The sequence below is a fragment of the Dipodomys merriami genome, unplaced genomic scaffold (assembly GCF_024711535.1).
Source record: "Dipodomys merriami isolate MVZ:Mamm:240054 unplaced genomic scaffold, mDipMer1.0.p SCAF_16, whole genome shotgun sequence".
Classification (NCBI taxonomy): Eukaryota; Metazoa; Chordata; class Mammalia; order Rodentia; family Heteromyidae; genus Dipodomys; species Dipodomys merriami.
Genome location: NW_027202937.1, coordinates 33,356,429 through 33,377,868, shown reverse-complemented (window position 1 = coordinate 33,377,868; position 21,440 = coordinate 33,356,429). Strand labels below are relative to the sequence as shown.

At 42.4% G+C, this 21,440-nt stretch overlaps 1 protein-coding gene across 6 annotated transcripts in view; it reads left to right on the top strand.

Moving 5' to 3' along the window:
- The window catches only part of Ripk1 (receptor interacting serine/threonine kinase 1), a 42,337-nt gene extending 31,537 nt beyond the window's left edge, over nucleotides 1-10,800 (top strand). For 3 of the 6 annotated variants that reach the window (XM_070024682.1, XM_070024681.1, XM_070024683.1), the window contains 3 exons: nucleotides 88-651; nucleotides 8,043-8,195; nucleotides 9,172-10,797. In XM_070024682.1, the coding sequence (XP_069880783.1) occupies nucleotides 88-651; nucleotides 8,043-8,195; nucleotides 9,172-9,452 (998 nt within the window). In that variant the 3' untranslated portion in view covers nucleotides 9,453-10,797. Of the gene's footprint in view, nucleotides 1-87; nucleotides 652-8,042; nucleotides 8,196-9,171 lie in introns of all 6 variants that reach the window. The other 3 variants (XM_070024684.1, XM_070024686.1, XM_070024687.1) reach the window with 3 other exon arrangements.
- Nucleotides 10,801-21,440: the final 10,640 nt, after the last annotated feature.

The following is a 21,440-nucleotide window of genomic DNA, read 5'->3' as shown; positions in this document are numbered from 1 at the left end:
AGCATTTCACTGTAAAGGACAGATTTGTGATGCTGCTGTTTGAAATGTTTTGTGAAACTTATCTTGGTAATTTCCTCTCTGTAACAGAACAGCCTGGTTCACTGCATAGTTCTCAGGGACTAGAGATGGGTCCTGTGGAGGAGTCCTGGTTCTCTTCTTCTCTAGAGCTCCCACAAGAAGACACTGAGCCCAACCTGCAGCGAAAACTCCAGGAAGAGGCCAGCTATCATATCTTTGGCAACCGTATGGACAAACAGACAAAACTACAACCCAGACAGAATGTTCCTTACAGCAGAGAAGAGGAAAAGAAACGAAGGGTCTCCCATGACCCTTTTGCACAGCAGAGATCTTCAGGGAATGTGCCGAGCACAGGGGTAAAAGGTCTTGCTCATCTCAGTGCAACCAGTCATGGTAATGCCATACACCAATGGACAGGGCTCACCAGCCAACCCCAGGAACCATATTGGAACAGTGAGTTACATAATTTACCTGGGATTGGAACACAAGTTTTTGATCCAGGAGCAGCAGCTGCAGGAGTTTGGTACGGGCCAAATCCAAGCCAAATGCATAATCTGAATATAACTCCAGTGCCTGAGACAAATATCTTAGGAAGCACAACCACCATTCCATATTGCCCCATGTCACAAACAGGTAAACAATCTTAATTTTTTTCTCTTCTGAAAGTAAGGCAGCCTATTTGCTTTATTATGGTAGGCTGTACATTATCAGTGGTGACGAATAACAGGTTTATTAAAGTCTTCAGCTCCCAAATAGAACTGGCCATGTGGCAAGCTCTCCTTAGGCTACCATATGGTCTGGTCTTCAACTTTCAAATGAAGTTCATTTGGCTAAGGACCCATCCCAGCTGCCATAATTGTTAGGGTTCAGAACCTTTGTAAGTGACAGGCATCTTACATTCTCCCTGAATGACCTCACTCTCTGATAAATGGTTAGATATTTGCTTGTCTCTTTTATCTTGCTTGCTGTTCCCTGAGGAAAATTAGTCTCACATACTTTTTATTTCTTATTTCCATAGGCTCTAGAATACCATTTGTGATGAGAAAAATAACTTTTATTTCAATTTGCATATTTCTATCAGTTGATGTCAAAACTAGGTGATAGTAGTTACTAATAATTTAATAGCCAGCATCCTTACCAAATAACATTTAATAACACCACCTTAATTTCTGATTAACTTCCATTAACCACAGCTATTGGTGCCTTGGAATCCTGAAGTGAGACTAGGTAGAAGAAGCATTGATGACCATATATCTTTCCGGGCTTGGGTATGGGTCAGTGGCACACTGTCTGGGTGAGGTCCTGAGTACAATCTCCAGCAATGCAAAAGTGAGCAAGAAAAAAACCATAAAGCTTCTCAGATTTTCTTTCAAAATAGAAAATTGTCCAAAACCTTCTGTGGAAACATTCTGGATTTCTCCTGCAGCATTTATTATAGGATTTAAGGGATGCAAAACATTAGATTAGGCATTAAGCAGGATAATCACCTGTGTGAGATGTCCTTTAGTTTCCTTTGTGTCTGCTGCTAAAATATTTCATGAGTGTCTCCAAGAGTTTATTCATTCATGATTAATTTGGTGACACAAATTTCTAGAGCACTTCATGGTTTCTGCCAGGTAATTTTCTACGCACTAGAGATGTCAATTAACAAAAAAACCTGAGAGTTTAAATCCTGATGTGTGGAAAGAGCACAAATCAGTGTTTAATGCATCATACTTTTTAATCCCACCTTTGAGTAACTCAAGCTACTTAGATGCCAGAAATCTCTGTTAGATCTCCCTGATCCTCTGATGTTGATTGTGCCAATAACATGGGTACAAGAATGGGTCTGTCTACTTCATGATTTTGAGATATTCGTAGTAGGGGAAGGCAGTCTTTAGTCCACAGTCATTAGAGAAGTTACATGTGTTTGTATACTAAGGACAATCCTGCAAAGGAATTAGTTGAGTTTCTCCCTGAAAATTTAACTGATCATTCTTCTACTTGATTTTGCTTTCATCAGCTAGGTCTAATTCTGCTCCAAATGTGGGTTTTCTAATTTGCCAGCCAAATAAGTAGGGTAAGTCTCAGTAGTAAAAACAAAATGAAAATAACTGTTTCTTTATTTTGATTACAATAGCTCCCAAGATCTTTCTTTTTTTAGTCAGTGAACTGCTCAAATTAAGTTAGAAAAAAATAGCTCACACTCAGGAGTTAGGGGATGTGAGTTCTAATCCTGTGGATAACAGTTGCTATCTACATCATTCTGTGTAAATTATTTTGCCTGCCTTCCATTCATTGCCCTCAATTATAAATGAAAATGTTCCAGTGAAAGGTTAACATAATGAAGCTCTTCTGTGTTTCTAGTTCTACATTAGTTTCTTCATTCCACAACTTTTTGTGTGTTTTCCTGTGAATCAGTGAAAACTAAATTACAACTTACTACAACCTTGATGATACAGCAAAGGCAAAAGAAAAGTTTACAGCTCTGATTGCCTACATTTGAAAATTGCACTTAAAGGTCTTAGAAAAATAAGAACAAGCCAAGCCCAAAATTCATAAATGAAAAGTAATAATAAAGATCAAGGTGGAATTTAATGAAATAGGGACTAAAAGAACAGTGCAAAAAATCAAGGTTCTTTGGAAAGATAAATAAAATTGACAAACCCTTAATTCAACTAATCAAAAGAAAGAGAAAATCCAAATTATAAAAAAAAAGATTAAAAGTGAGATATTCAAAGGAGGCTACTCTGAAGAACACAAAGGTACAATAAGATCTAGTGAATCATTAGGAAACATTTTGAAAACTTGCAATCTAGTACTTCAGAAAACCTAAAAGAAATGGTTCCATTTCTAGTTACCTGTGATCAACCAAAACTGGACCAAGAAGAGATAGATAGATAGATAGATAGATAGATAGATAGATAGATAGATAGATAGATAGATAGATAGATAGATAGATAGATAGCAATGAGATTGAAATAGCTCTAAAATGTCTCCCAACAAAGAAGAGCCCAGGACAGAATGGATTCACTGCTGAATTTGACCAAAATTTAAAGAAGAACAGACATTAACACCCTTAAAACTATTCCTTAAAATAGATAAGAAATAAATGCAAAGTCATCCTTAAAATGCCAGTGTTACCTTGATTCTAAATAAATAACGATACAACAAAAAAGATGAACATAGGTACAGAAATCCTCAATAAAACCAAATTCAACAAAACACTAAAAACAATGATACCTCATAACAAACTGGTTTCATTGCAGGGAAGCAATAATGGTTCAATAAATTGCAAATCAACAAACATAACATATGGTAGGATTAAAGACAAAGATTATGTCAGGTGCCAGTGTCTCACGCCTGTATTCCTAGCTACTCTGAAGGTTGAGATCTCAGGATCATGGTTCAAAGCCAGCTGGAGCAGGAAAGTCCATGACACTATCTCCAATAAACCACTCAGAAAACCAAGAGTGGTGCTATGGCTCAAGTGGTAGAGTGCTAGCCTTGAGCTGAAGAGCTGAGAGACAGTGCCCAAGCCCAGAGTTCAAGCCCCAGGACTGACAAAAGCAAAAACAAAAACAAAAACAAAAAGTTTACATGATCATGACATAATTCTGCATCCCTTCACAATAAAAGCCTTGAAGAAACTAGAAATGAAGAATCATACTTTAACATAATTAAGGCTACTTACAACAAACCTATAACCAACCTCATACTCAGTGGGGAAGAACTATAAATATTTCCTCTAAAATCAGGAATGAGACAGATGTTTTCATTATTTCTCACCTTAGTCAGTATAGTGCATCAAATCTTAACTAGTTACAAGGCCAAAGAAGAAATAAAAAGAGACAAAAATAGAAAATGAATAAGTCAAATCATCTCCTATTTGAATACATATGATCTTATTCTTAAAGAGCAATACCTGATAACACTTTGAGCAAAGTAGAAGGAAATGCAACATATAAAAATCAATAGATTTTCTACATGCCAATATCAAATATGTTAATGAAAATCTGGAAGAACAATCACATTCACAGTAGCCTCTAAAATATTAACTACCTAGGAATAAACTTAACTAAAGGCAGTAAAAGCCCTCTGCAATAAAGATTATGAAACACTGAAGAAATTGAAAGACACTAGAAGAGAGAAAACCCTCCCATGTTCATATTATTCTTAAGCATGAAATGCAAATCAAAACTATATTGAACAGGATACCAGTGGCTCACACCTGTAATCCTAGCTACTCAGGAGAATGACATAAGAGGATCACAGTTGAAAGCCAGCTCAGGCAAGACAGTGACACTCTTGGCTGGGAAGGTGGCTCAGTGGTAGAGTGCTTGCCTTGCATGCATGAGGCCCTGGGTTTGATTCCTCAGCATCACATAAGCAAAAAGAAAAAAAGCCGGAAGTGGCGCTGTGGCTCAAGTGGTAGAGTGCTAGCCTTGAGCTGAAGAGCTGAGGGACAGTGGCCAGGCCCAGAGTTCAGGCCCCACGACCGGACCCAAAAAAAAAAAGACAGTGACACTCTTATCTCCAATTAGCCACCAAAAAGTGGAAAATGGAAATGTGGCTCAGGTGGTAGAATGCTAGCCTTGAGGACAAAATGCTGAGCAGCACCCAAGGCTCTCCTCAGTTCAAGCTCCAGGACTGGCAAAAAAAAAAAAAAATTCTACTTGAAATTCTATCTCACCCAGTCAGAATAACAATCAAGAAAACAAACAACAAAAGTTAACAATGATGCAGGAGACAAGAGAACTCTTATACATTCTTGTTGGAAAGGCAACTTAATCCAGCCACTATAGAAATGAGTACAGCAAAAAACAAAAAGTTAAGATCCTGCCTATACCACTGCTGGATATATATTCAAAGGAATCAGAGTCAGCAGACAATATTTACAATAGTTAAGTTACAAAATTATCCTAGATGAATGGATAAAGAAACTATGCTATATAAACAGTGGATTATTAGTCAGCCATAAGGAAGAACAAAATTAAGCCACTTTCAGGAAATGGATTGTATAGGAGATCACTATGTTAACCAAAATAAGACAAATATTTCATGTTTTATCCCATGTGCATTTGTTTTGTTTCTTTACTAAAAAAGGACATGAGGGGGGGCTGGGAAGATGGCTCAGTGGCAGAGTGCTTGCCTTGCAATGCATGAGGCCCTGGGTTTGATTCCCCAGCACCACATAAGCAAAAAAACAAAAACAAAAAGGACATGAGGGGCTGGGAAGGTGGCTCAGTGGTAAAATGCTTGCCTTGCATGCTTGAGGCCCTGGGTTCGATTCCTCAGCACCACATAAGCAGAAAAAGTTGGAAGTGGCTCTGTGGCTCAAGCGGTAGAGTGCTAGCCTTGGGCTGAGGAGCTCAGGGACAGCGCCCAGGCCCATGACTAACAAAAAAAAGGGGGGGGGGGGCGGGGAACATGTAGAAGATGACTAGCAGTAGAGATTCATGGGTAGGAGGACAAGGAAGTAGATGAAGTAAATATGAATATGATTGTAAAATTATAATGAAACCCATTATTTTATATAACACTAATTAAATTCACTGGCTTCGTGATGGAGTGAAGAAGTACAGGGTAAAATACTGGGGTAAATTGCACTGAGTTAAGGTGCTGTCTGGACTTAACCTCCTATGAGCCAGTGATTAACATAGCCTATTCGTTAACAGTCAGCACAAGCCTTGGACAGTGAGCTAGCTGGGAGGATCAAGCAGGTAAGGCAGTTCAATAAATGATAGCTGATGCTCTCATTGTAGCTGTTATTCATGAAGATCACTTACAGAAGTTGAAGCCTTTAGAGCAGACAACACTCTAGAGACTGCAGCCAGGGTTTTTTCAGAGAGAAATGGTAGCTCCATGGATCACCCAAAATGGCATTCAGCCTCTGGGTGTGTGCATCATACACCACATGTCAGTAGAGCACTAGTTTCCTTGGCTTCATTGAGAAAAATGAACACAGGCACTGTGGCATCTGTTCCCACTGGGCTGGACTTCAAAGCCAGAGGTGCCTCCTGAGCTGATTCACTAAATTTCATTCTCCTCCAAACTGTTTCATTCCTCTGTACCCCTCAAAAATTTGCTAAATGATCTTTAGTGCAACACATTGGACACCTCCACTGCTGCATGAGTGGCACTGGGTACATAGCCTACAGTGAGCCCTAAGCTCCCACGAGGACTAGGAAATAAATGGGCATGGTGTTTGCCCACCTAGGACTCACACACTGGTGGGGAAGGCATGGACCTGACTGATGCCCAGCAGCTGAGGGCAGAGGAATGAGTCTAGGATTCGGATTTCAGTGCAGGCTCAAGGAAGGACAGTGATTTCACCTGGTCCTCTGTTGGGAGCTCATAGCTGACACTAGCAGATCAGGCCGAGGGAACAGTTGGTGCAAAGGAGGACTACCCTATGATGGATCTGTGTGAAAGTTAGTGGCCCCCAGCCTTTAACCTGGAGAGAGGGAGGAGGTGGTAGAAGAAAGTGTCAAAAGATTAGCAGGGAACTGTGGCTAGTTTTGAATATGGGCCTGAGAGGTTGAGTCAGTTGTACAAAGTGTAAGGGCACTTAGCAGTCACTTAAGTAAGCCAGCCCTTATTTGCTTGGTCCACCTCTTTCCTGACTTAGTGGCAGCTGCATTTTTGTTTGTTCATTTTTTTGAGACTTAATCAGTACATAGCCCAAGCTTAACTTGAACTCAAGATCCTCTAGCTTCAGTCTTCATAGTGGTGATATGGGTAGCCATGCTAGGCCATATTTTTTTAAATTTATGTCTTGTGCCAGTAGCAGGGCTTGCACTCAGGGCCTGGCAATCTTGCTTAGATTTTTCCACTCAGGGATACTACCACTTGAGCCATACCTCCACTTCTAGTTTTTGGTAGTTAATTGGAGATGAGAGTCTCACAAACTTTTTCTACCTTTGCTGGCTTCAAACAGTGACCCTCACATCTCAGCCTCCCGAGTAGCTTGGATTCCAGGTGTGAGCCACCAGTACTTAGTTCACATTATTTTTTAATTCTAGTAGAATACTTATAACAAAAATTTACCATGTTAACTTTTTGCGTTGTGTAGCATAGAGAACATTCATATGGTTGTGCAAGGTCACTGTCTATATCAAGAACATTTCATCCTCCCAAACTGAAGTTCTTCCCCCATTAAGCACTAAATCCCCATCACTTTTTTCCCTAGTCTCAGTTAACCACCATTCTAGTTTCTATCTCTGATCTAAGTATCTTAATGTGAGTGGAATCAGAGTGTTTGTCCTTTAATAATTCACCTAGCCAATGTCTTCTGGGTTCAAGAGGTATCAAAACTTACTTTCTCAGACTGGGGAGGTATGATGGCACACACTTGTAGTCCCAGCACTGAGAAGGGCAAGGCTTGCTATTGAGCTGGAGTTTCTGTCTCTAAAAAAAAAAAAAAAAAAAAAGTTCTGGGGCTGGGAAGGTAGCTTAGTGGTAGAGTGCTTGGCTTGCGTGCATGAGGCCCTGGGTTTGATTCCTCAGCACCACATAAGCAAAAAGAAAAAAGCCACAAGTGGCACTGTGGCTCAAGTGGTAGAGCGCTAGCCTTGAGCTGAAGAGCTGAGGGACAGCGCCCAGGCCCAGAGTTCGGGCCCCACAACCAACCAAAAAAAAAAAAAAAAAGGTTCTGTTGACAGGCATTGGTTGCTTCTACCTTTTGGCTATTGTGAATAATGCTTCTAGGTGTAGAAGTATATTCTCATTCAAGTTTTTTAGGGTAAATACTGAGAGACAATTACAGAATTACATGGTAATCTAATTTTTACTGTTCGGAAAATTCCAGTTTCCCCCATGCTTGCACCATCTTACACTCAACTATGTACAAGGATCTGTTTTCTCCACATTTTTGCCAACACTACTTTTATTCTAGTAGTCATCTTAATAGTGTGAAGTAAAGTAGCCACATTTTAAAGGAGATAATTTATTCACTCATTTCACTTTAATATGTAGAATAAAGTCCTACAATTTTTCTCTTGGTTTGATCTTATTGACTTACCTCTATCTTTCTCTCTATTCAGATGAGTCCATAAAATATACAATATTCAACAGCAGTGGCATTCAGATTGGAAACTCTAATTATATGGAGATTGGTGGCATGAGTTCAAAATTTCTAGACAGCACAGGTACTGACTATAAAGAAGAATTAGATTCCAAGTACCAAGGGATCTTTGGTAAGATGCTTTTTTAAGGACCCAGTTTTGGGCTGGAGGGTAAATCAGTAGTAGAATACTGGGCTGACATGCACAGTGCTCAGACTTAATCCTAAGCACTGCAAATAAGTAAAATAAGTAAATAACCAATCCAACATCTGGCAGGCTAACTTGCTTGTTCAGGGGAATATAATGGAATATTAAATATTTTCTTGTGATAACTTTCTCACTGAAATCTATTCCGTGTTTCCTCAATTTCTTTTTATAATCCCTTTGTAATTTATTATTACAAATATGGGGAAAATCTAAGATGGGGGGAGTCCCAGAATTTTATGACTTCACTGCTAAAATTAAGTCACTGTGTATTAAGTCTTAGAACACTACCTGGCACATAGGAAGTTCTAGAAAGGCATTCAGCTTTCATCAGCATAAGTGTTGTTATTCAGACTTGGGAGAAATAGCTTCCTCAGGTTCACATCAGAGGGGTTACTGTAGCTTATGTCTGTAATCCTAGCTTCTCAGAAGGCTGGGATGGGAGACTCTTGATTTGAAACCAGCTAGGCAAGAAAGTCCATGGGAATCTTACCTCTCATTGATCACCACAAAACCATAAGTGGGACTGTAACACAAATGGCAAAACAGTAATCTTGAGCTTAATACTGTTTCCTAATACTGGTACCAAAAAAAAAGAGGTGTTAAAACAAACTGTAGAGAACACAACATAGTCGCTTCTGAGAGGTTTTAATCACAAAAAATGCCATCATCTAGGTTCAGTTGTACCTACCAGGAGGAAGGGGTACCATGGTTTAAGTCACACACAGACTTCTTACAGGCTAGCAGGCAGGTCAAGTATCATCCCATAAGTATAGAACTCCATATTTAGCGGTTATCTGCTTCATTACCTCCTAATGTTCTTCCCTTTACTTTGGTTTTTCCACAGTCCAGGAAGGTAGATTGTTGGGTGGCTCATAGCTGCTTTCTCTTTTCCATTTGGCAGATGATACTAGAAGTCTGACTGATGAACACCTGAACCCAATCAGGGCCCACCTGGGAAAGCAGTGGAAAACCTGTGCCCGGATTCTGGGCTTCGCTGAGTCTCAGATTGATGAAATTGACCATGACTATGAGCGAGATGGACTAAGAGAAAAAGTCTACCAGATGCTCCAGAAATGGCTGATGAGGGAAGGCAATAAGAGGGCCACAGTGGGAAAGCTGGCATGGGCACTTTATCATTGTTCTAGAAGAGACCTTCTGAATTGCTTGATACAGGTCAACTAAAATTACCCCTGGAGGGGCTTTGGTAACATGAAACACCTTCCTTTCTTAGTAGCTAACCCACTGAGAATCATGCTGCCCACAATGTTCAGAATTCTTTCCACGGAACGTTCTGTGTCTTCAGACATATCTCATACATTTTGGAGCTGGAGAACGAGAAGTCTACAGCTAGCAGCCTACTTTCAGGAAAAGTATAAGAAAAATCTTTTAATGATGCAGACCAATTTTTTAAAAAAGAAGACAGAAACTAATTGAGTCTTGAAATAAAGAGAAGAGGTCTAGTAGAACCTTGCTAGCTCGAGTGTATGGCTCCAAGAAGAACTTCATGGAGAAAATACCACACACAATATTCATGATGCTTAAGGGTGTAGATCTATACCGCTGATGTTTGGCTCATTTTTCCTGCTGAACTTTTGCTTTTTCATTATATCACACTGTCATCTCAATTAAGCACATTAATTTTTATCTTGCTCTTTGGGTGTCTTTTGTTTTTTTGTGAAGGAGATTTTCACAAAAGTTAAGGCAGGGAAACAGCCAATCTCACAACTATGATTCTTAAGGGAATTTGTTTTTATCATTTCTATTTGATTTTGTCATGTTTTTCATTTTTGTTGAGTGCATTTCCTTAAAATAATGTGTAATCAATCACAAATTAGGCAGGCTTACTATACCTGAGAAAGATTTTTTTTTCAGCTCATGCCATGAACTTCAGATATCTATTCACTCAATTTCTTTCTTTTTTTTTCTGGAAGTCCTGGGGCTTGAACTCAGGGCTTGGGCACTGTCCCTGAGCTTCTTTTGCTCCAGGCTAGCACTCTACCACTTGAGCCACAGTGCCACTTCCAGCTTTTTTCTGTTTATGTGATACTGAGGAATTGAACCCAGGGCTTCATGCATTCTAGGCAAGCACTCTACTACTAAGCCACATTCCCCGCCAATATCTTGGGTTTTTGTTGGAGAAATTTTTCAGAGAATGTAAAATAAACAAATTTCTTATTTTTGCCCAATAAAATCCTGACATCTGCTAGAAAATTTTGTTTGTCAACTGCATTTCTTCCTACAATTATAGGATCAGTTAACTTCAATATCAAATGCTATGTCATTCACTATTGTTAAGAATTATATGCAGTCTTGCCTTAAGCTGAAGAGCTGAGAGACAGCTCCCAGGCCCAAAGTTCAAGCCCCACAACCGACAAAAAAAAAAGTGATTGATAGAGGGGGTGAAAATGATCAAAATATTCTATGCATGTACAGAAATATCAGACTGAAACCTTTGTACTATTGATGTGTACTAATAAATGTATAGAAAAAATTTTTTAAAGAATTATGTGCAGTTCCACTCTCTGATCTCAAATCATACATTAGCTAAGAAGATTTTTAAGGAGTATTAGAGAGAAAAGTAAAACACCAAAGTAAAGTCTTCAGGTTTCCCTGACAGTTGTTGCAAAGAACTGCTGCTATTCATTGTGAGAGCTACAAAAACTCTCGATTGATTTCTTCCACAATCTTGAGAAGAGAATTAGAATATCAGAGGGATGAAATAAACACGATTAAATCACTAAATCGAAGAGCTTGACTTAAATAAAGAAATTACCACTGAGCAGAGTTACAGAAGATCATGATCTGGAAGAAGGAGTCCACCTTGCCATCTTTGGTGAGCTGAGATGCAGTGTCAATCAAAATCCTGCCCTACTTCATTTGGTCCTATTTCCTATTTCACTTGCAATCCAATCCTGGGTCAGTATGGGGTGGAGAAATCATGTCCAACCTCCTCCAAGCAAGCAGACCAGGGAAGAGGCCCACGGCTTCATAGACATCAGTTGTGAAAGTCTGGTCACCAGGACTTCAGTTCTTCCCTTTCTTCCTTCCCCTTCCTTCGCCCAGTACTGAGTACCCTACTCTCTGCCTCATACCTGGATGGAGATACCCATAGCTGAGACTTTTGGTGACACCTTTTCTCCCACCCTGTCAGATCCATCTGTTCAACTCATGTTCTCTCTTTCCTCAGCCTGGAAACCATTCCTCCTTTTGCTCCACTCATTCCTGCCCTCCCCATATCTTACTTTCCATCTTGGGAGCAGGAGTGAAAACTAAGTTCAAGACACTCCCATACTACTAGCTTGAAGTGCTGTTAAATTCACAAGCACCTCAGTTTCTTTCTTACCCAGTGGTAGGTTTAGAGACAAGAGAAATAGGAGAAAGCTAGGAAGGAAAACAACAAAGTCTGCCGGGAACCTCAGAGCACTTACTAAAGATGGAATCTAAGCTCTCTGATCACCAGATTGAGGAAGGAAACAGGCACCTTATTGAAAAATAAGATTAAACAAAGTCTTTGCTAGAGGGTGACTGATGTTATCAATGCACAGACCCAGAAACTTGAACCACAATTAGAAATAAGACCAAAGAACTGATGAAAATGGTTGGTTTCCTTTTTTTTTTTTTTTTTTTTTTTGAGAGCACCTAAGGCCTGGCTAACACTATTTACCTCACCAAGGTGGACTGACTGGTAAGTGGCTCCTGAAGGCGAATCCCCTCCCCCTGGGCCCAGTACTCCCTCCAGATCGAGGAGTCAACAATATCTTAATTCAGACAGCCTCTCTCAGTGGAGAAACCGTGGTGCTTATGAGCTGGAGTCCTCTCTACCCAGTGCTGTAGGCTGTGAAAGCCACTGTGTAACTATCAGGAAACTGGCCAGAACAACACACAATTCTCTGTCCTATCCTTTCCTTTCTTCCCCTCCTGACCCATCTGCCCTTCCATTCCTGCCTTTTCATACTGGAGATTCCCAGGTTCCCTAGGATGAGGGTTGTGGTCTTCTGAGAAGTCACTGCTATCAAGGGTTCAGTTGCCTAGGGGAATCTACTAGAGGGACTCTGAAGGCCCAGCACAGACACCAGCAAAAAGCAGCTGACAAGATACAGCCATCAGTCAGAAGGCTAGAGCTCTCTGTACCCTCTCCAGTTCTGAGGACTTCCACAAAATCTGTGACACCACCCCTACATGCCCATTTTCTTCTACTCACTCTAGTAGATACCTTCTATCTCCTTCCCCATGAACTCATAGGAGCCAAGGCTGATGCTGGGAAGAAGCAGTGATTGGCCCATATGTAACTTAAGATTCATGTGTGACTTAAGTTCCCCAACCATCATCTACTCATCAGTGTGAGCTTCTCAGGCGCCCATTTGTTCCCACCCTCATCCCTGGTTGAGTCCTGTTGACCCCAGCATTCTCCTGAACTTGATGCCCCATTGGACTTTCTTTCCTCTGAACGCCATTCCTCTCCTCCTTGCTATATTGGCTATGACCATCTTGTGACATTTTTAGACTTAGACCATCTTTTCATTTGCCACTAAAACTGTTGTACGGTGAGAAAACAGAGAAGCCACATTTTGAGAGATTGAATCAGGAGTCCTTATGAAAAAGGCCAGCATTTACAGATGGACTCCTGGATCGCAAAGATCTGCACCCTGAACAGAGATTACACAAAGCTTTTAAAGACAAAAGTCACTTGCTTTGGGTGGAGGCACTCAAGCACAACAAAAGCAGACCTTTTTATGGACAGAATCAGGTACAAGTTCAGGTACCAGCAGAACTTTTCCATCTAGGGAAGATTTGTGTCAGCCTTCCATAGAGGCTACTTAGAAGTGGGTGATTCAAGCCATTTAGAGAGGTAATCAAGGCAGAATCAGCATTCTCTATGCAAAGCTTTCCTAAGGCTATTGTCACCTGACAGTGGTGAGGTTTAGTGAAGCTTCCCTTTAAATATAGAAACTCTTCACTTAGGGTCCTTGACTTTGCAGAATAAGAATTTCTGGACTAGTCACAATGGTAAGAAAACTTGGCAGAGCTTTATTTAGTAAACAAACAAGGTTACAAACAGACAAAAAAGCAGACATACAGAAGGGCAGGGTACACACTCTAGCAGAGTGTGGGTGCTCTTAAAGGGACACAAAGACACAGACACAGATATAGACACACAAAGGAGACATCCAGAAAGACACCCAGCTCCTTGAGCTGTTGGGAATTTATAGGGTAAAGGCAGTGGGTCTGGCTTTAAATTTTGCAAAGCTAGGCACTTTGTCTTTGCTTTAACCACACCTGGTGTTATTCTCTGAGTTTCCAAGTAAGAATGCATCCTGCCATAAAACAGATCCTTATCCTTGATACAAGGAGACACCCTGCTATCTGCATTTTGGGGCATCCTGTCAGGCAGTCATGAATTCTTGGGTGAGAAATGCATCCCTTAGGAAAGAATGCATCAGTTTCCTCTCTTTGAAGCAAAGATAGCATTTCTAAGTTTCTAGATACCACATTTCTGAGTTGCCTAGACCAGGCCTCAGTTTCCATAAATTATCCTGCTTCACTAGGACCCATGAATCTGCAACTACAACAGTGCTAGTTTTCTATTAATGTGTAACAACTTACCACAAACCCAGTCATTTCCCACAATCATTTCCTAGTGTCACTTACAGGATCAAGAGTGGGCAGGCATGGTGGGTCCTCTGATCTGCACTTGACACAGCTGCACTGTCATCTGGAGCTCAAGGTGCTTTGTTAGTTCCCCTTCTCAACAAGATCCGGACCAGGACAGGTCTGATGCCCTTGTTTCCCTGCCGTTCACTAAAGTTGTTTCTATCCCTGGAGGCCACTTGCTGCTCCTTCCACATCCTCCCCTAACTTTATGATAAGGAAGCTCATCTATTAAGGCCATCAGAACAGTGTCTTCAGATTGCTGCTCCAAGTGGACCTGTCTTTCACCACCTGGAGAAATCTCTCTCTATGAAAAGGGTCTGAGCAGCCAGGCAATGGTGGCTTACACCTGTAAGCCTAGCTATTCAAGAGGCTGAGCTCTCAGGATCGCAGTTCAAAGCCAGCCCAGGCAGGAAAGTCTGTGAGACTCTTATCTCCAGTAAACCACTCAGAAAATCAGAAGTGGTGCTGTGACTCAAGTGGTAGAGTGCTCACCTTAAGCTGAAGAGCTGAGGGACAGCACCCAGGCCCAGAGTTCAAGCCCCACAACCAAAAAAAAAAAAAAAAAAAAAAAAGGTTCTGTGAGATAGAACAGCTTTGCAGGAAGGCAGTCCATGCAGGCCTTCTTAAGATCCACTGATATTGATTGAAGTAAGGGAAAGACTAGGTCTAAGTAAGTCACCTCATTTCCACAGCCATCCTGGTACCTAACCAGGTGATAGGAGCTATTCACCCAGCTTCCAAGGCCCAGAGAGGAGACCAGCCATTCTTTGAAATGCAGATGAACTGTGTAGTTTAGAACCAAAGAGGATATGTAAATGCATTGTGTTGTTAAGCCTCAGGGAAATCCCATTTCCCAGGTGAGAAGCATGCCTGAATCAGGAGAGGCAGGGGCAAGGACTTGGGCAATAAATTACTGGATTTGCTAGTCTTGGGTCATGAACTCTCAAGCTCCTTGTGACCCTCCCCCCCTGACCTTATCTAGGTCCAGAACAGCTGAGGCACCATTATACCATGCCACCTGTCTTCATGTCCTGTCTCCTGGCTCTTCTCCAGTCACCATGGTGTCCCACAACAGCACTCCATTGGAGCTGATCTGGTTTGTTGGTATTGTTTGTCTGTTTTTCCTTTCCTCTCCAGCTCTCATGGCTCAATTTTCTGCTAGTGTTAAGGGTATTCGTCGGGATGCAGATCTTTGGGACAGGAGTCCATCTGCAAGCCACCAGGACTCTAATAAAGACTCCACAATCAATGTTTCAAAATGTGGCTGCTCTATTCTCAACTGCATAACAATATGAAACTGTATTCTATATGTAAAACATATTACAGTTGAGGGGACTTGAATACCCTCAAAATAGATTGTTTGTAACTATGAAAATGGAGCAGTCAACTCTGTTGAAATTGAATTGAGTGATAGAGGGGGTGAGACTGATTGGAATACAATGTAAACATGTAGAAACATAACAACAAATGAGGTGGAGGAATAGAAAGAATCATATCAGTTCCTACACTAGTGTTGGATTCAACCTTTGGGAGTTGGTGAGTGTGTCCCAGGACCAGGTGAAGCATAGGCTTTTTAGACCCTACTTACCAAGTCCAACTTGCTAGGCAGTGGAAATAACATGGCCTACTGGATGAGACAACCCTGGTCTTGTCAAAGGGCAAGGAATTAACAGCTCATCTTTTAGTAATCACTGTACTTGAGATGCCTAGTGGGAAATTTGACCTTGATGATAAATCATAATGACTGGAAGCAACATGTGTGCCTTCTGAAAGAAGAGGAATACACTCGCACGCACGTGTGTGCACGTACGTGTGTGTGCGCGCATGCGCACACACACACACACACACACACACACACACACACACACACATGACAGGTTAGCAGCACACAGTATATGTTAGTATAATACCATGTGGTAGCAGCAGATATAGTTGTCCCTTGCTGTGTGGGAGACCCAGGAACCCTGTGTATACCAAAATCTGCAGATGTTCAGATGTACTATTGTTATGGGGAAAAGAGTCAGAGGCAGCCTCGTGTAAAAAGATGACTTTATCAGGGAAGTGGATAGCTGACCCCGGCCAGGGATGCAGCACAGACTCAGGAGCTGAAACTGCGACCCCGGACGGCCCACAAGCTAGGGCTTTTAAAGGCAAAATCCATGCAGTCAAGCCTGGCAGATGACCAATGGGTTCCCAACAACACAAAGGATTGCATAGTTATGTTAGGCCACACGCAGGTGGCCAATGGAGTTACACTCTGTCTTATACTAGTTGTTTAAACTGCCCTATCATTTTGGTTTGAATTGGCACACGAATTTGGTGCACAAAAGGCAGTGTTTACAGTAACCGGTGGTATGGCCAGTTGAGCAAGATTACAATGTATCTGCTTTATTGGTCAGTCTTTACCTGAACAATCAAGGGTGGGTTAGGTTGTTAAGAGGAGGGGGACCAGATGCATTTTTTTCATTCCATGAACTTAGCCCATCCTAGCCAAGATGTGGCCCTGTGATTAAGGTTGTTTTTCTAGTATGAACATTGTTTAAAGGTTTTTCGTCACCACCCTTCAAAAATGGCATCTAAAGTCCTTAAAAAAGGCAAAATTCAAAATGGAATCATACCAGCTTGGGCCCCATCTCAGGGTCCACTTCACTATATAAAACTGTGTGCTATTGTCACAGAACTCTGCACACTCTCTTATATACATGTGAGCAACTCTAGACTACTATGATGCTAAATACAATTCAAATATTACATGTGAGAGACTGCATTGTTCAGACAATGAAGACTAGAACATGTTGGTACATGTTGGTACAATATAGAAGTTTTCCACATACATTTGATTCACAAATATATGGTGGAGGGGCTAGGAAGGTGGCTCAGTGGTAGAGTGCTTGCCTTGCATGCCTGAGGCCCTGGGTTCGATTCCTCAGCACCACATAAGCAAAAAAAAAAAAAAAAAAAGAAACAAATATATGGTGGAGATGAATTCTCAGATACAAGGCATAGATAGTACTATTATTCTACCCACTTTATTTTTGTTTAATTTTGTTTTGTTGTAAAGATGCTGTACAAAGTCTACCCGCTTTATACAGGAGACAGTGGAAACACAGAACAGTTAAGTTAATTCTCCATGTCACACAGCAAATAATTGGAAGAATCAAAATATGCAATTACTCCAGGTATTACCCTTGCGCTCTTATCTAACCAGGGACTCGAGGAGCAGGGACTCATGGCAATCATGTGAGCAGCTTTGTCTATGTGAAGCAAAAGTTGCTCAGAAAATTCAGTATTGTTCAGCATCGGCAAGACCCTGGGTTCAATCTCAGTATCACACACAAAAAAGAATCATTTATTCTTAATCATTAAAAAAAAAGAGAGAGAAAGAAATAGAACTCTGCTAATAAGGCACAAACAAGGACACAGAGCAACCTATAAGTAGGAAACAAAAAGCAATTCATCAAACAGAACTGAGAAACAAAGGGACAGTGGAGAGATACACTCCTGATCTTTAGTACTTTCTAAGTTTTTAAGTGTCATCATGGGCTGGGAAGGTGGCTCAGTGGTAGAGTGCTTGTTTTGCATGCATGAGGCCCTGGGTTCTATTCCTCAGCACCACGTAAGCAAAAAGAAAAAAAAAAGAAAAAAAGCCGGAAGTGGTGCTGTGGCTCAAGTGGTAGAGTGCTAGCCTTGAGCTGAAGAGCTGAGGGACAGCGCCCAGGCCCAGAGTTCAGGCCCCATGACCAGATCCCCCCCCCCCAAAAAAGTGTCATCATTAGAAACGTGTATACAGTATACAATGCATATAGAGTTTGTGTGTATACATCGGTATTTTAGTTGGTACAGCTAAATATGAATTTGATATCTGACCAGGAATAGCATCTTCTATTTTGAAAGACCAAGAAGAGCATTTGTAACAAAAATGAATGTGGCACATTCTAGAAGGTAACAGAAAAAAACTAGCATATATTTACTCTACATTATCAACTGAGGTGCAAATATTGTAAAATTTGGGAGCATAATGTTAAAACTAATGTAAGGTATATGAAATAGGTAGGTTTCATTAGGTAGCCGATGAAGAGACCACCACGCGCTTTTACTGAACTGCTGCCCCTGCCCTGCATGGTGGAGAGGCATGGCTGAAAAGGAAAGGGGCAACCCAGCCCAGGCGAGGACTTGTCTAGGCCAGGGACAGGAAGAGGTGTGGCCAGATGGGGGAAAGGTGTGGCCACACTGGATCTGGACATGATCTCAGGGTGTAGGACACTCCGAAGGTCAGATGGGAGGGTTGTAACTAGAGGCAGCCAGGATGTGACCTAGCAGGTGGGGAAGGTGACTGCTTCCAGGTCTGCCAGTTACCTAGGTAACAAATAATGGGCAGAAACTTAGCCAAGAGGTAGGGTGGTATCCCTGTGCAGACCTTACAACTAATCTCTTCAAAATTTCAATGCCACTCCACAAAGCAGTCTGTGAGTGCAATGCCCACCCCTCGCCTCAATATTCTTAATTGTGTAGGATATGCATTGAATTTTAAAACTGCATTCTAGCCAGTTTCTCTCTTCGTTTGTCTACCCCCTTCTACTGATGCATCCCCCCATTTGATGTCCTATTTCCTGGTGTTTAACACCCCCCCCTCTCTCTCTTTCTCTCTCTCTTTGTTGGAGCTCTGTGAATGCCCATAAAGGGTTAGGCAGAAGAAAAGGGTAAGAACTTAGTCCTCTTGAATGTTGTCAGCATTACCCCACAATACACTCAAACACTATTTATTGGTGACACCCAGTCTACAGCAAGAAAGTATCTATGGCTGGAGGACATCAGTGCAATCTGATATTACCAGTCCAATAAAGGACAGGACTGCTCTCTATACACAGATTAAAGAGCTAGGCTTGGGGGCTTATCGATGTAAGCAGGAGGACAGACAAAGAGACCAGCTAGGTAATCAACCTCTAAGGATCCCAACCCTCCCAGAGGGATTCTGCATCCCTCACCATGTCATTGAGCAGTCCCATATGGAGATCCCTGGACATGACAACAAAATGGCCATAAGCAGTTGCACAAGTGAGCCCTGAGAATCTGGAAGACTTGCACAGGAACACCAGGCTTGTTAGACCCCAGAGGCGAGCACCCTGTCAGAAGGACTGCATTACTCCTACAGACTGCATGGAGTCTCTGATTGGGTCTGAGGACACTGATATGGCCCATAGGCTATGAAAGAAACTTGAGAGTTACACAGCTCTCTCCGAGAGACGTCTTATTAATGCCTACATAAGGAACTCAACACAATGCCGCTCCCCTGGAACCTTTCTTATTGAGCAGAAGCTCTGCCCACATTTTCTTCAGTTAATCTTCATCATTTTATTTCTCTCTCTGGTTACATTCTTTGAGATTGCAGAGACAGATGTGTAAGGTATATTAAATAGGTAGGTTTCATTAGGTAGCCGATGAAGAGAATACCATGCACTATTCAAGCAGAAGTTTATTTACGGAACTGCTGCCCCCACCATGCATGGTGGAGAAGCATGGCTGAAAAGGAAAGAGGGGAGCGGACCCACCTCTGAGCCAGGACTTATCTAGGCTAGGGACAGGAAGAGGTGTGGCCAGATGGGGGAAAAGTGTAGTCACACTGTATCTGGATGTGACCTCAGGGTCTGGGACCCTCCTAAGGTCAGAAGGGAGGCCTGTGAGCAGAGATGGCCCAGGATGTGACCTAGCAGGAGGGGAAGGTGACTGCTTCCAGGTCTGCCAGTTACCTAGGTAACAGATACTGGGTGGAGACTTAGCCAAGAGGGAGGGAGGTGTCCCTGTGCAGACCTTACAATATGTTGCAATTTTTTTTCTTTCTTTTTTGCCATTCCTGGGGCTTGAACTCAGGGCCTGAGCTATCCCTGAATCACAGGGCCACTTCCAGGTTTTTCTGTTTATGTGGTACTGAGAAATCAAACCCAGGACTTCATGCATGCTAGGTAAGCACTCTACAACTAAGCCACCTGCCCAGACCAGGTGTTGCAGTTTTTTAGTATCAACCCTAGCTACACAGAAGCAGAGATCTGGATCATCCCAGTTGAAGGCTAGGCTGGGCAGAAAAGCTCCCTAGAACTTTTGGAGTCTTCTCCAAAATCAGTAACACAAAACAAGACTGAAAGCATGGCTCAAGTGGTAAAGTGCCAGCCTAGCATGGGGAAGACTCTGGGTTCTATGCCAAAACCAAAAATGAGATGGAGAAGGGGGAAGTCCAATCCCTTCCCCATTCCTCAGCCAAGCTCTTCACAGGCCTATTCTGGGGGAGGGAAAATGTCATTGCCTCCATTTCCTCCTGTTCTTCTGTCCTCAGCACCATACCCACAGCAGTGACAGTGTGGTAGTTTGGAATGTTTACACCAAGAGTGGAGCAGAAGCTCACAGCCTTCAGCAGAGCAGGCATGATTTCAACCATGTGTATGACTGCCTGGTTAGATATTTGATCCCTGAGTAGATATTAGGTGGCAGAAACAGAACCCAACTCCCTCTTGAATAAAATAGCAAAGGCTAACAAACAATTACCTTCAGAAAAATTCATGAGACACTGCAATCAGCAGCACTAGCCAGAACATAGAGTCTCTGCAGAGGTTCTAGAAAGCTCCAGCTGATGGTGAAGAGCTAAGGTGTGGAGATGCAAGTGGGTGTGGGGGAAGGTAAAAGTGGAGGCTAAGCCCTGGGTCTCTGGACTAGCATGAGTGGACAAGCTGTCTGATGGGGCCAGCATTCTGGACAGCAAGAGGAGGAGAGAATTTATCACTTGTGTGCCACTTGCTCAGCCTCGGGAGGTCTGGTTTCCTGAAGCAGGGCTGGTGAAGAGGTGACCTGGCCCAAAGGATGCCACCCTCCTGACTGGCTTCTGCCTTCCACCTGTGATGCAGACCAGCTGTTAGCATGGCAAGGACGCTTCCCCACCACTCCCCACACAGCACCACACTCGACCCTCAACTCCCTTAACATGACCTGATTCTTCCCAGAATGGAAAGTGGATCAGTCATGGAATCTAGCAGGTGTTCTTGTTCTTGGGATCACAGCTGAAAATGCACCTTCAGTTCTAGGCTCCCCAATTTAAAATGGAAAGTGAGGCTTGGTCTTGGCTTCTTGGCACACAAGGACCTTGTGTAGAGGAAGCTCCTCCTCTTGCTTCCTGGATCCCAGGGTACAGCCCCTCTTGTGAGTCAGAGTGGAAGGGGGATGGCAGTGTGACCAAAGGATCCAACTAGAGAGGCGGCTGTGCTCATGGGCTTGCAGCAGGCAGCTGGATGCCAGGGCTGGGTGGGTACTGGTAGGGCCCTCTGCTTACCCAGCAGTAGGGAGACTGAGTTGGAGCACCTGCTGGCTCCACCCATTGAGTCTGCTCAACTTCCTCTGCCCCTGTAACACCCAGAGGTATAAATGGGGAGCAGAGTTGGCTGTGTCAGGTTCCTGCTCCTCAGCCCTACCTCTTTGCCTCTGTATGCACCACTTCTAAGGACAGCACATCCAACCACTCCGCAGCCCTGCAAC